This window comes from Leuresthes tenuis, unplaced genomic scaffold (assembly GCF_036924035.1).
Source record: "Leuresthes tenuis unplaced genomic scaffold, fLeuTen1.0.hap1 SCAF_7, whole genome shotgun sequence".
In the NCBI taxonomy this organism is placed as follows: domain Eukaryota; kingdom Metazoa; phylum Chordata; class Actinopteri; order Atheriniformes; family Atherinopsidae; genus Leuresthes; species Leuresthes tenuis.
In genome coordinates, this window is record NW_027325361.1 from 7,326,434 (window position 1) to 7,339,955 (window position 13,522).

Consider the following 13,522-nt stretch of genomic DNA (forward strand, 5'->3'; position numbering starts at 1 on the left):
ATCCTCCTCCCAATTCAATATATCAGCACCAGTCATACCCTGACAGCCCACAAACTTTACATACATTATATTTGTTTATAACCACCCACAGACTTTGATAACTGTTTCCTACATAAATGTTCTGCTTACTGTCTGATAGAAATGCCCCAAGAAGTGGATTGATATCTATACAGTCATGAATGCTACACAGTTCAATGGGGATTAATGCATTACTAAAACAAGTTTCTACCCACCTGAGGTTACCTTTGCTTTTCACACACTGCACATTGACATTACTGGGTTGCAGCTTACCTGCTTACTCAAAACTCCACTCAGCTAGCTGTCACTCTAACCTTTTACATTTAAGAACCTCCTCTCCAGTTAATGACTTTCATTAGGCAAAGTGTATATGAAGTTATTTCAGGGTTTTCAGTTGTATTGCTTCAGGTCATAGTTTAATGATTGACTCCCTTTTTGTTTTATTGTTTTTTTCCCAAGGGTGACCGGGGACCACCAGGTCCAACAGGTCCAGTCGGAGATAAGGGACCAAGGGTAAGAGGAGTCACTCAGTCTTTTTTAAGAGCTGGTAAGCCATAGTGTATTTTGAATAAAGGGTTTCAAGAAGTCCGCAACATACTATGAAACTTGATTCTCTAAACTAACATCTGAGCTTGATGCATATAAAACTTAACCATGAAGCAATTTTGGCTGTAAGTTTTGGCAGATGCAATGTTGCTGCGAGCAACTGTTCCACCAGAGGTTTAAACAGTTCCAGACTAACTTTTGCAGATGCTATTTTTTTCTAAATTTAGCTGTTCCAGATTTGTTTTTCCACTTTTATATAGAGATCAGAGCCATTTATGAGCTCGAGAAATTTGTTAAAATCTTCAACTCAAATTGAAAATATTATCTCTGACCACTTTAACAGGTGCTTGGATTCTCTATGAACCTGAAAAGAGGATGTTCCCAGTATTAGCCGCTTACAGTTTGTAATGTTTCAAATGTGTCATAACAGTAAAGGGCTCTAATAGCATATTTTCAAATCAGCTGAATGATAATGAAAAACCTGTTTCAAATCCAGTGAGATCAAATGAGGGGAATTACTTTAATTTGATTATTTCTTTTACAAACAAAGCCTTTCCCAAAAGTATGGTAAGCCTAATATTTATCCTAATACTAATACTAAAAGGCTTGAAGAATGTGCTTAAAGATATTGCAACAGAGAAGAGATTATGTATTGTTGCCATCCCAAGGTTGTTGTATTATGTATGTAAAGAAAGAAAGAAGCTGTTTCTGCCGTATACTGTAATGCTTCTGGAGTGTTTCAGAGAGGCTGACTTGCATCCATACCTCGGATTAACGCAACATATGTGCTTTTGAGCCAAAGTTCTTATCTAACTGGCTAGCTTAGCGACTACCAGGATGACTATTTGGCTGGATGACAGGATAACTATTTTAACGGCTGGTTGTAAAGTTTATTTATTTATCAATTTATTTGCACTAGTGTGTGTGATTGCGTGTGTGTGTATGTACTTTTGTTTGTAAGAGAGGGAGAACTGGTGAAACCTGTAGAGTTCAGGTGAATCAGTTGTGAACCAGTTTGTGTTTTTATGTAACAAAATCATTGAGGAACATTTCTATGTGAAGGCTTTGGGCCATTTCATAACAGATTATAGAGTTAACATCATGAAGCTCTGCCCTTTTAGCATCTTTTAGCATTATAGTGTCTGAATCATGCTGACAGACAAAGTGATATAAAGTATGTTTCTCAGTCCTCAGATGCACTCAGATGCAGCTGTAACAGCTTTTTATTGCTTGATGTTGCATTTCTGCTGTACTGCTTCTCCAATCACTGATAATTCTGAAGCTTTATTGCAGTAAATGTTGGATAATGTGTATACTAATTACTAGGTTTTGTATCTAGGTAGATACCAACAAATGATAACTTCTTGTCCATCTTTCTATACTGTTATTTTTTTGTTTTGGTTTAAGGGTTATCCAGGATTGCCAGGGAGTCCAGGAGACTTTGGCATGCAAGGTGCGCCTGTAAGTGTCATACCCTTATTACAAACATGTATACCCAATACTGTTGTGATTCTTTGCACTAAGATGCAAAACAGACAGTGTGAATCCATAGTTAACACATGTTTTTGAAAATGAAACACACTGCTTTACTTTTTGTTTTTTTGTTTATAAGAATCCTTCTTTGTTGACATTTTTTTTCATGAGGTCCTGCATTTCATATTATGACAAAAATACATGAGCATGCAATGACTTGGATGCATTCAGTCTCATCCTTCTTGCTCAGTGTTTTTGCTGGAAATCATAAACACTTAAATCACAAGATTTACTTGGACTCATAAACTAAGTTGGTGGGAAAAAAGAGGTCTTGGGGTTATTTGAGGTATCAGTTTTCCTGTTTCCCACAGTTTTTGTCCAGACAAAAACAGTGTGTCCTTACTGACCGATGGTTCAGTAGTTCTGCTAAAGTCTTTCTAGTAAATGCATTAATTTCACTTGACAAGTGATGATAGCTGTTACAAATTGCATTTGGAGCTTATGCCCTATTTCATTTTATCCAAGTGTTCTGCAAGTGGTTCAGCGTCATGAAGCTAAGAGATTACTATGAAAATCTTCTAACTTTACTCATCTTTCTTATTTTAATCTCTCTTTGCATTCTGTCATGTGTCTGCATTGTCTTTTTTTCCCTTAGGGTCCACAGGGTCAGAGGGGCAGTCCAGGCGTCGCTGGGCCAAAGGGTAGTATGGTAAGAGCTGCCTTTAGCTTTTGGGGATGAGCTGTATCAGTTTCTGGTATGTTATGTGAGTCTGCTTCAAATCAGATCATTAAAGCTTCATTCATCAGACCTGCAGTCCTCCTTTTCACATCACAGCTTCATTCCCATAAACCAGAGGTTAAAGTAGTTAGAAGCATATGTTTGTCGTTTAACTTGACCTTAACATCTTTGTAGATAAAAATAAAACTTTTTCATGAGGACAATGAATCTTAAGTCTTAAGAAATTATGGTAATATCTGTTGAGGATGGTGAGGTAATACTAGAAGGACACCATGTGGCTGAGAGGAGACAAGCACCTATAGATCACGAGACAAAGAAAAGTTTTCACTTCTTGGAGCTCTACATAATGTCAACTCAAATCTATTTGACATAGCAGATAAGGAAGGAAAACTGGTAGTTACAAGTAGCTCAAATCATGGGATGTATAATAAATATTGTAGACTCAAACGTGTGTAAATGCTCCACACATGGACCACAGTTCCATCATTTTGCATCTTGTAAAAATAGTAAAGAGCAAGTGCTCGTATATTACTACACCCAAATTTCCAATGAAACTGCTCCCATTCATGAATTGTAATTTTCTAAATGCCTCATAAACTGTGACTAAAAAGCAGTCCATTAAGACTACATGTCATGTCAAGGTCTCTTATAGCATTCAGCATTAATTTAGATCTAATATCTGCATCAGACAAAATCATTATTCATGTAACTTAAAGTCTTTGCTGTGAATTCAGCCATGTTTACATATATGATGATTTTCAACAAAGAAAATTGGAAACGGCAGAATGTTTTGAACATTTTTTCAGTACACCGCATCACAGCATCAGACGATTTCACTCCTGTATCCTGCATCCTGTACTGGGACACATATGACGGTCAAATAAATGGCACAGGCAATCTGTAACCACAGTTCAACAGCTGTTCATGCAACCAAGGTGACTTTTGATGATGTGGACAAACTCTTAGACTACATGTTAATTACATACATGTTAATTGTCTCAAGAAATGTGTCTTATATGACCATATGAACATATGACAAGAAGCTCCTTTTCAAAAATTTGTTCGTTAAAAGAAATGCTTAATGAGGCTTGACCACAAATGTAGTGGCATTGATTTAGTTAGAAATGTTTGTGTCTCTGTCCTTTCAACCCCTGACCAGTGTAGGCAGATGGCACCCCCCATTTTCGCTGTTGCCTCGTGCACGCTCAGAGTCTGGGATAGAAATTAAAGTTTCCCTAGAGAACTGACTAAGGAAATTAATGGCATTAGATAAATACAATTATAATGAACTGGACTGAAATGGATTTAATTATATTGCATTATAATTGTATTGAATTTAACTCTATTTATCAGGATTTGTATAAAACCTGTTGCCTTTTTTCTGAAGTTCCCTGAAATGACTTTTACTGCGAATTGGCACACAATGAATAAACTGAATTGCAAACTAAACTCAAAACATTTTTGGCAGAAATACTTGCCTGAGGGACCTTGACACCAATATTGAAGAAATGTTGATAGAAAGGTATACCACAGGAAGGAACAAATATTGAGAAAGATAAGTGTTCTCTAAAAGGTGAAATGAAATAACAGACTTACTTGACAAGTATGGTGGTCTCACCAACAGCTGGAGGCTCAGGCAGAATTGGAACAGATAAGTCATCAAAGGTTGGGATGTAAAAGCCGAGAGAAAAGACTGAAACCACAGACATTCTGAAAATGTCCTAAAAGAATAAACAGGAAGGTTTCAGGATGTATTTACAGATTTTATCTGTCACCTTGCATGTGTGGTGGTGCTACAATACTGTGAAACCTGTGAACTGTAAAAAATGTTTGTGTGGTTGCTAGGCTGCAGCTTTAGAGCGGAAGCCGGCCCATGCAGACAATGAATACACACTAATTACTTTCTGGGTGTTGTTATTTCAGTGTATGTGGTACAATGAATATGTTGAGTAACGCTCAGACGTTTGTCTGATGCTGTTGTTATACAGGGGCCCCGTGGTCCAGATGGCGCGCTTGGAGAACCTGGCCCTGAAGGCATCAAGGTAAAAGATCACATCTCTCCGCTGTGTGAATGTGAAGAATACCTATGGAGCTTTTGCATTAAATGGTGCTTTATAAATGTTTGTTATTTATTACAGCTATTTATTTAGCTTTTTTGTGCTAAAGAAAATAATCTCTTTTTAATGTGTGATATATATATATATGTGTTTTTACAGGGTGAAAAGGGTGAGATTGGACAAAAAGGAGAACCAGGATTCATAGTAAGTTATTTGTAAAATAATTTGTCTTGTCTATATATATAGCAAGCTAAACCACTTATGTCCATGCTGCTGAAGAGTTAGTACTCCCTGTTTTATGTCTAACGCACTTTTTGGATTAAGCTTTAAGGTGCTTAAGATGAAAACATATTTATAGTCTTCATTTTAGGAATAAGCTCTGTCACAAAAAAAATGATCTAGCTGTATCATCTTGTAAAAGTCATTACCCCATTGGGTACCAAATTGCATCGTGTCTAACCCTTAGGCCTCCATAAAGGTTTAGGGGCCTTTAATCAGTTTTCATTATTCGAGATGGCCTTTGTTTTCTGCTTCTACAGCAGATTATTTTCCAAATGCCATTCTGATACACTGCTGCCAGCATGCTGTGAGGAAACTTGAGCTTAGTTAACTGTGGAGTAGCAAGATGAAAGTAAATTTTTGTATTCAGTTGATCTAAATGGTTAAAATGCTTGACAAGTGACTATTATGCCTTATTTCAACAAAGAAATCTGGCAAAATGCACAACACACAAGTGCTATATATCATCATATTTATTTCAGTAGAACATTGATCCAAGGGTTTGTTGACATGCAGGCGCATGTATAATGGTGAATGTAAATGTACTATGTGAAACAGAGATCACAGATTACAATCCCTCATGGAAGACTAATGCATAAACAGTATTTCTAATGCTTTAAACTGCACCCTGTCAAGCTGATTTTAACTTATTTTTAATGTTTTAAATACTGACATCTCTTTTTGAAGGGCAAGGCTGGCAGTCCAGGGGTGAGAGGCCCACCTGGGAAGCCTGTAAGTAATACCCAACCTGCAGTTATTTCCTGCTGAATTTCTCTTTCAGAACTTTAATTATCATCCTCACTTTACCAAGATACATTACTATGGCGACAGCAGAAAAACAAACTTGTAAAACATATCCACATCCGTTTTCCACCTGTGATACACAGCGTATAATCATTTCAAGAGTTCACAGCAGTAAACTCACACAACAGGAAGTTGTTATTTAGGAGAACTTGGTGGTTCATCTGAGCTTATCGACGTATAGTTGTGTGTTCTCTCTTACTCATCTGCTGTGGATGTAAGGTTTTCGCTCTGCACACAGTACTAAAAAGACTTTGATGAGCACAGCACGATAATGTGACTGAAACTATGCCGCATTATCTGCTTCTGTTTTTGCATTTTTATTTACTGATTTTAACGTTTTTAATGATGAGTTTAGATTTAATGTTAATTTGAGAAAAACTGCTCCATCTAAAATTTTATGTTGGATTTCCAGTAATGAGAATGTGTGTTATATGTGCTTTTTTAAATACTTTAGATTACAACTTCACACTAAATGGATCTGTGAGATCTCTATCTCTCAGTTTAATACTCAAGCTGACTTCAGACTTGAAAATGTTATCTTTTCTGCAGTCAATAATACTTTTAGGACACAGACCAAGTCTGTTATGGTGTCACACAATGGACACATATTTGTCAGCTTTAAAACTGAATTTGCCAGTAAAACTCTTTGATTCTCTGTCTTTGCAATTAAGAAAGTATGGATTATAGTGTCTTAAATGTTTTTGAAAGGTGACAAGATAAAAAAAACAGATTCTTCCCAGATGGTAGAAACTGGCAAGCAAAGATCAAACAGACATTGAAAAGCAGATCCATGTGAGCTGTCGAAGTGATGATAGATACAGTATGTCAACAGTATATGCTTCAAGTTGATATTTGGTCATTTCTTTTATAGCAGGATTTACTTTCACATGCATGCTTACACACTGTTGCTGTTGGACTCTTCTTCAGTTGCTTGTCTAATTTTCCGGTGATGAATTAGCTTCTTTGCGCTTTCACTAATCATGTGTTGGCTCAGCATTTAGCATTTCTAGATTGCTGGTAACTCCTCTTGACAGGTGCAGGCCTGTCCTCTCACACTCAGCTAACTCCACGATACAATGCATTCATGTTCTCATGCACTCCTTTGGGCTTATGTGTAATTAATTCAGATCTTATCTTTGAAGTGAGGTTGTAAAACACAACTTTGATCTCCACTTCACAGCCAAATGTTTCTGTTTAGATTAACTCTTGACCCACTGTCACTGCCTGATGTGAAGTAATGAACAACTACCCCAGATCATAACTTAACCACAATCATAAACCACACCACTCTGAGAAACCTTATGTGTTTCACCCTTGTGTGGTTAACACACAAATGAAAACGGGTCCCACAGACCCGAACACCACACAAGGGTTAAGATGCTGCCTGTGGCTGCTCATGGTAACCTTTCCTTGTCCACCTGTGGGGTCATAGCGCCATCTTGTGTCTAACGAAATCTCCTTCAAACTTTATCACACCTAAGTCCTTTTGAAAAGATCACATTACCTGAGATGTCTGAGCCTGTAAAGCAGGTATGGTTTATTCAGAGGGGCTTTTTGGATGCTATCCAAAGAGGTGATGATCAAAGTAAAGAGGCCCATCAGTATATAAAGACCTGAAGGAGATGCCAAATCAGCACTTTTGGAAGAATATTAAAAATTTGGAATACATTGGTGAGCTTGCTAAGAAAAAAATAGGTGACAGAGGAAAATTGTCTTGATAACATGTTGCCAAGTCAGTCATTTTCTCAAAGAGGTAAGCGTTGCATTGTTAAAACCTACACACAAGTCACATGTGCATGAATGAGAGTATACTGGATTTATCTGTAAGATGCAAACCACTGGCAGTAGTTAAAGATTTTAGACTTTTAGATAAAACATCAATATAAAAGCCTACCCAGTTCCTCATTAAGACTGCCGCACTCCACACCTTCATAGAGTAACTTCATATTTTCATTATTACGAGTTAAAAAAAGATGACTTTACCAGGATGGAAAATGAAAGAAAGTGCTCATGATCCAAAGTATTTCAAATTATCTTAAACATGGTAGAGTCAAATGTACTGTATTGTTTGGGCATATATGGCTGTAAAACTATCTCATTTGTTTTTTACTGATGAAGTAACAACTGATAGAAGCACCATATTCAAAACTAATAATAAAATTAAAGAAGATGTATGCACTCATAAAAGTAGTCATACATCACTTATGATCCACTACATCTGCAGAAACCCTGTCCACTACATTTATTTTCCCATTTTATTTTACTTCTGCCATGTGCATGGTTTTGGCTTGCGTTTTTTTTACCACCAACAACCAATAATTGCTTGAAGAGTACTAAAATAATCATAATATAGGCGCAAGTCTCATCTCTCTGCTCTGCTCTTTGTTTGCATGTCTGAATGTCTGCTGATCAGTGAATAACTGTTTATTTCTCAATTTTGTTCTTTAATTCAAGAGCATGCTGACATATTTTTTTTTAGCATATGTGCAAAAGTCAATTGCACTTAATGAAAAACTCTTATGTCTCATAATTGGTATTATAGATTCATGCAAAATTCTATTTTTATCAACTGTCATGATTTATTCAATCCATAGAATTTACAAAGAATTAGGTGTAGCTTATTACAACAAATCTTAGACATTTACCTTCCAAGTTTAGAACAATCACAAAAAGGAATAAATCACTTGTATGATCTAAAAGCTGAAATTTATTCAGCATATTTACACACTGATGACAGATGCGTGCCTCTTCAAAACTTGATCATCCTACGGTATGATTCCAAAAAAAAAAAAAAAATATTTATAGTCTAGAAATATCTCATGATGACAGTTTTTTAAGTGTTTGCTGTGGTCACCAAATGCTTATAGATCAAAATATGTAAATCTGCTGGAAACCCAATCATTTTATCTTGTGGCAATATTTGTTGTCCAGTTACTTTGGATCCTGTTTAAAGTGGAGGGACTAAAAATGTCTATGATTATTAAACGTTTACTGTGAATTAATGAATTAAAGCCACGCTGAATTAAAGCTTGAATTCCACTCTTTAGTCACATCTTGATTGTTTTTCTCATTTCCATTGTCCATGACATGATGGTAATATCTGGTCTCTTAACTAAGTACTTGTGAACTGAAGTGTATGTTCTACACACACACATGTGAACATTGTTTCACATAGAGTCCTGTCCAGGTTTAAGACATTATTTGGATGACAACAAGTTCATATTCCCATTGCAGGAAAGCAACTCCAGTTGTATTGCAACCAAGATGTTGCCCGCTGGTGTTATGCAACATAAAATATTGAAGTTTCTTAATGTTGTTACATTTGAAATGATAAATATAATGATCAAAGTCGAGTTTTTTCATGCTTTTTCTCTGTAATTATGTGCATGAATGAGGCGTAATTATATATGTTTTCACTTGACTGCATATGTCTCCAGGGTAAAGCAGGTATTCCAGGGAGCACAGGGGAGAGGGGGCCCCACGGTGAACCAGTAAGTATTCTGTCTTCCGACTGTGGCATAGGTGTGGTTGTTTCAGGAAACAACAAACAAACCCACACACTGTGAAAAACAGCTTGTCTGGAATCTGGCCGGGGGGGATGCACATAATGGTAATTGCTGACAAAAGTTTCACAATGTGGAAGCTGTCAGAGTTGGTAATAATAAACACCCGAGAAACTTTAATGGTGGATCATTACAAAAAATAGATAGCTGTTTATGGATAACATATGTAACTAAAAATGTCACCTCGCAAGTGAGAGATCCTTCACCAATGTATTCCTTCTAGGGTTATTCTTCAAATTCTTGATTTTCCTGGAAATCCACCAACTGCTCAGGGGCATAAATAATGTTAAAAAATCAGATAAAGTTCTTTATTGAGAGTGAGAGCCTTTAATAAACCTAGAGGTGCTGTTTATGTTATTAGTCTCATCTTCTGTTTGCTGGTTTTAGTGTTCCTATTGTAGGCATTCTCAGGTCTCAGTTTTCTTTTTCTGCTCACTAAAATGTTTCATAATATGTGTTCATTCTGTTATTAGTAACTGAGGTGTGTGATGTCTGCTCCGGTATTTTATTCATCCTCAAGTCCAGTGATAAGATCACTGTTTCACTGCATTTGTGTCCTTTAGGCATGGAATGATAGTTACTTTTTTGTGTAGGGACTCAAAGGACCTACTGGAGAGCCTGGACCTGATGGAGAACAAGGACCTGAGGTACTTTATCTTAAAAATGAACCATTAGAGTATTTATCAGTTGTATGATCAAGCGATACTGGGGTTTAGAGATGACACTTTTATGCACATTGTGTGTACAAATGAAACATTTATCACATCCTTCCTTTCTTCTCTGTAATCCTTGTAGGGTGGTCCAGGTGTAGAGGGGGAACCTGGTGCTGTCGGAGAGCCAGGGTTAATGGTCAGTAACACGTTGCTGTTTCTTTTTGCATTCTTGAATGTCATCATCTCAGAAAACTTGAGGAGCGTCTGCACCCATCAACCTCTAATAATATGTACAGCCATGTTTGGACTTGACAGAACTGTTGTCTGATTGAAACAACTGTTTATATGGTTAGTGTACAGTGCTGGAGGGCTGATGCTGACGCACACATAAATGTGTTTGACCCCCAGTAAACCCAGTGTTGTCTTTTGTGTCACTGCAGGGTGGTGTTGGGCCTCCAGGAGGTGAAGGAGAACAGGGACAGGAGGGAATCAGAGTGAGTGATTGCAAATTATCCACTTTTCTTCAGTACTCCCTTTGTATATTTACACTATATATTTATTTTTCTGACAATGATGTTTAATTAACCTGCCATAAGAAAGCAAAACTATTCAACTGTATTTGTCTGAACAATAGAAATGTGCACTGTAAATGTAAGCTGTACGAAAAGGGAAGTCAGTGTGAAAGACCCTTAAACCTGCATTTTTTCTAAAGGAAAGCAGGGGGCACCTGCTGTGGTTTAAATAAGATTGGTAATACATAGAAAAATAACTTTTGAGCTGGCTCAATTAATTACCTCAGTGGACATTTTCCTTAGGAACCTATGGTGTCAGTCGAGAATAAGACAGGATGTCTTTCAGGGTGTTCCTCCTGTGTTTTTGACAAGTCAGCACGGTGCTAATTTGCAGAGTAACAGCATGTTTTCAGCTAGATCTACCTCAACTCTTCATGATGCTGTAGGCCAAAAATGGAAAATTCTTGGCTTTTGAACAGCAATCCATAAGCCATCCGGTAACATCATGTGACTGTGGCTATCTTTTATAGATCGTATGAGCGCTAAAACTGTTTGTTTCGTACTTGAAACTTTGACCGGAGGGTCGTGACAGATCTGTTCAGACTGCTCCGAACTTCTCTCTTTGTTTTTAGTAATCAGTTGGTTTGCTCAGGTAAGCCAATGGGAAATGACACGTTTCCTATGTATTTAGTGAAAAAAAGCTGCGCATTTTGTTCTACTTTAATTTGTCCAGGATTTGGGATGCTAACAGCAACAGCTCTCTCTAGTAATCGCATACCTGTTTGCAAAAATGAAGAGATTTTGTTGTAAATTATAACTTGTTTATAGGGTCTTCCTGGCCCACCTGGCGAAGATGGCACTCAAGGGAAAGATGGAGCCAAGGTAAACACAGTTTGTTTTAACTTATCTTCACTTCTTTTTAACAATGGTAGGAGGGTGTTGTCACTATGCTGACATGCTCAGCTTGAAACAGGGTCGGAGTGATGCAGAATCTTAAATTAGTCAGCTCAATTTAACACTTGATCTGGGTAGGACATAGATACTAAAAAAGAAAAAAACCTCTATTCTACTGAGGTTGGATGGTCTTGCTCACTGATCAAGCTGTTGGTTGTATAGAGCATATTGTTATTTTCACTCTCTGTGTGTCCTTGTCTCTATCACACTGTCAGGGTGAGCCTGGTGACCGTGGGCCAGTTGGTGAACCAGGGGACAGAGGGATAGAAGGAGACCCTGGGCCCCAAGGACCACCTGGAATGCCTGGGAAACTGGGCTTTCGTGTAAGTTCAATTTTTGTCTTCAAACTTGAAGTGCTTTAACCTGAACACACCCCTATCCAGCTGTTTCAACACAACTGACAGGAACATCCCAGTAGGTGTCAGAGTTGTCTTCAACAAAGACTTTTTACTGCAGGGTCAATCAATGGTACTGTGTCATACATTTTGGTAGTCCAGCTCTACCTGAGAGTTGTCTGTGAAAGTTGTAGTCAACTGCACGTCTGTGTTGAAATACACATGCAGGTCAACTATTTCCATGTGCACTTCAGGGTAAAGAAAAGGAGTAGAAAGCTCGATGCGAAAGCAACCCAGTTGAAACAAACAAAACACAGAAAGAAAACAAAAATGGAGAGAAATCTGATGATGTTTTCAAGTCAAGTTTATAGTTTTGGGATCTGCAGGTTCATTGTTTATGAGGTATGTCTGCTACATGACTCCAATAACCTGAATGTACAACAAGAACAAACAAACTATCAAAATATCAAGTTGCTCACAAAGTGGTTGGAGTTTAGAGATTAATTCCTCTGAATAAAAAACAAAAATATTTGGTGTATTTTGCTGAATTATTCTCTTTTATAGGGACCAGAAGGAAAACTGGGCTCTCCAGGAAACAGAGGCCGACATGGAAAGAAGGTAAGGACTGTTCTTGTTTTTTGCATTGTGAGCTTTCAGTTTAAAGTATGCTTATAATAATAATAATTTGTCAGTGTTGCTACTTTTCACCCTCAAAGGAACTTTTTCTCTGCAGGGAGAGAAGGGTCCTTCAGGCCTTGCTGGTGAGATTGGCCCTCGAGGAGACATTGGCCAGTCAGGAGAGCCGGGGCTGAAAGGTGCCAGAGGAACTCGAGGCACACCTGTTAGTTCCCATTCATACTCTTTATTTCATCTTGTCCTGTTCCAGAATAAGTCTACAACTACTGCAAAGAGAAAAGTGATATTATTTGTTGTTGAAAATTTAAGTAGTAGTGAAAATGACGGATCACCTCTAGAAACTTTAGCATGAAATGAGCAAAGTAGCAATATGAATTAGTCCCTTAAAAATGATGCAAACTACTGAAACTGACAAAGTGAAATGTATTTGTCATCAATGTTAATGTTTCTATCATTTTATTTATGCTTTGTGCATAATTTCAAGACACCTTCCACTGGAAATTTAAAAGTTTTAACCATGTAACATAAACAAAAGCACAGATTGAAACTAAGGGACCAAATTCATCAACTTGATGATCAAAACAAAGTATTATTTATCATGAACTGCATGTTTGACAATCTAATCAACTATTATATATTAGAATAAAATAGAGTAGATGTGTATATTTAACATTTTAAGGCATGAAGAGATTGACATCAACTTATGAATGAGTGTTTTTGGCTAACAGAGAGGAATGACAAGAAGAGAGTATACAATCCTCACAGTAGAACTACAAGTGTCTGCTTTAGGACATAACTTTAATAAAAAAAAACAAAAACAAAAGCAACATCAATGATTTGTTAGCTTATTTAGTCTTTTCTGCTTTGCTTCCAGGGTAATTCTGGAATCATGGGAATGGAAGGGCAACCAGGACTGCCAGGATATCCAGTGAGTTTTTCATGGTGATAGTTTT

At 37.2% G+C, this 13,522-nt stretch overlaps 1 protein-coding gene across 1 annotated transcript in view; it reads left to right on the top strand.

Moving 5' to 3' along the window:
- The window catches only part of LOC140311635 (uncharacterized), a 77,905-nt gene that overhangs the window by 47,709 nt on the left and 16,674 nt on the right, over window positions 1-13,522 (top strand). Inside the window, exons 27-41 of the mRNA XM_072389065.1 lie at window positions 478-531; window positions 1,972-2,025; window positions 2,693-2,746; window positions 4,765-4,818; window positions 4,993-5,037; window positions 5,800-5,844; window positions 9,354-9,407; window positions 10,073-10,126; window positions 10,275-10,328; window positions 10,573-10,626; window positions 11,473-11,526; window positions 11,814-11,921; window positions 12,498-12,551; window positions 12,667-12,774; window positions 13,444-13,497. Of these exons, the coding sequence (XP_072245166.1) occupies window positions 478-531; window positions 1,972-2,025; window positions 2,693-2,746; window positions 4,765-4,818; window positions 4,993-5,037; window positions 5,800-5,844; window positions 9,354-9,407; window positions 10,073-10,126; window positions 10,275-10,328; window positions 10,573-10,626; window positions 11,473-11,526; window positions 11,814-11,921; window positions 12,498-12,551; window positions 12,667-12,774; window positions 13,444-13,497 (900 nt within the window). The remainder of the gene's footprint in view (window positions 1-477; window positions 532-1,971; window positions 2,026-2,692; window positions 2,747-4,764; window positions 4,819-4,992; window positions 5,038-5,799; window positions 5,845-9,353; window positions 9,408-10,072; window positions 10,127-10,274; window positions 10,329-10,572; window positions 10,627-11,472; window positions 11,527-11,813; window positions 11,922-12,497; window positions 12,552-12,666; window positions 12,775-13,443; window positions 13,498-13,522) is intronic.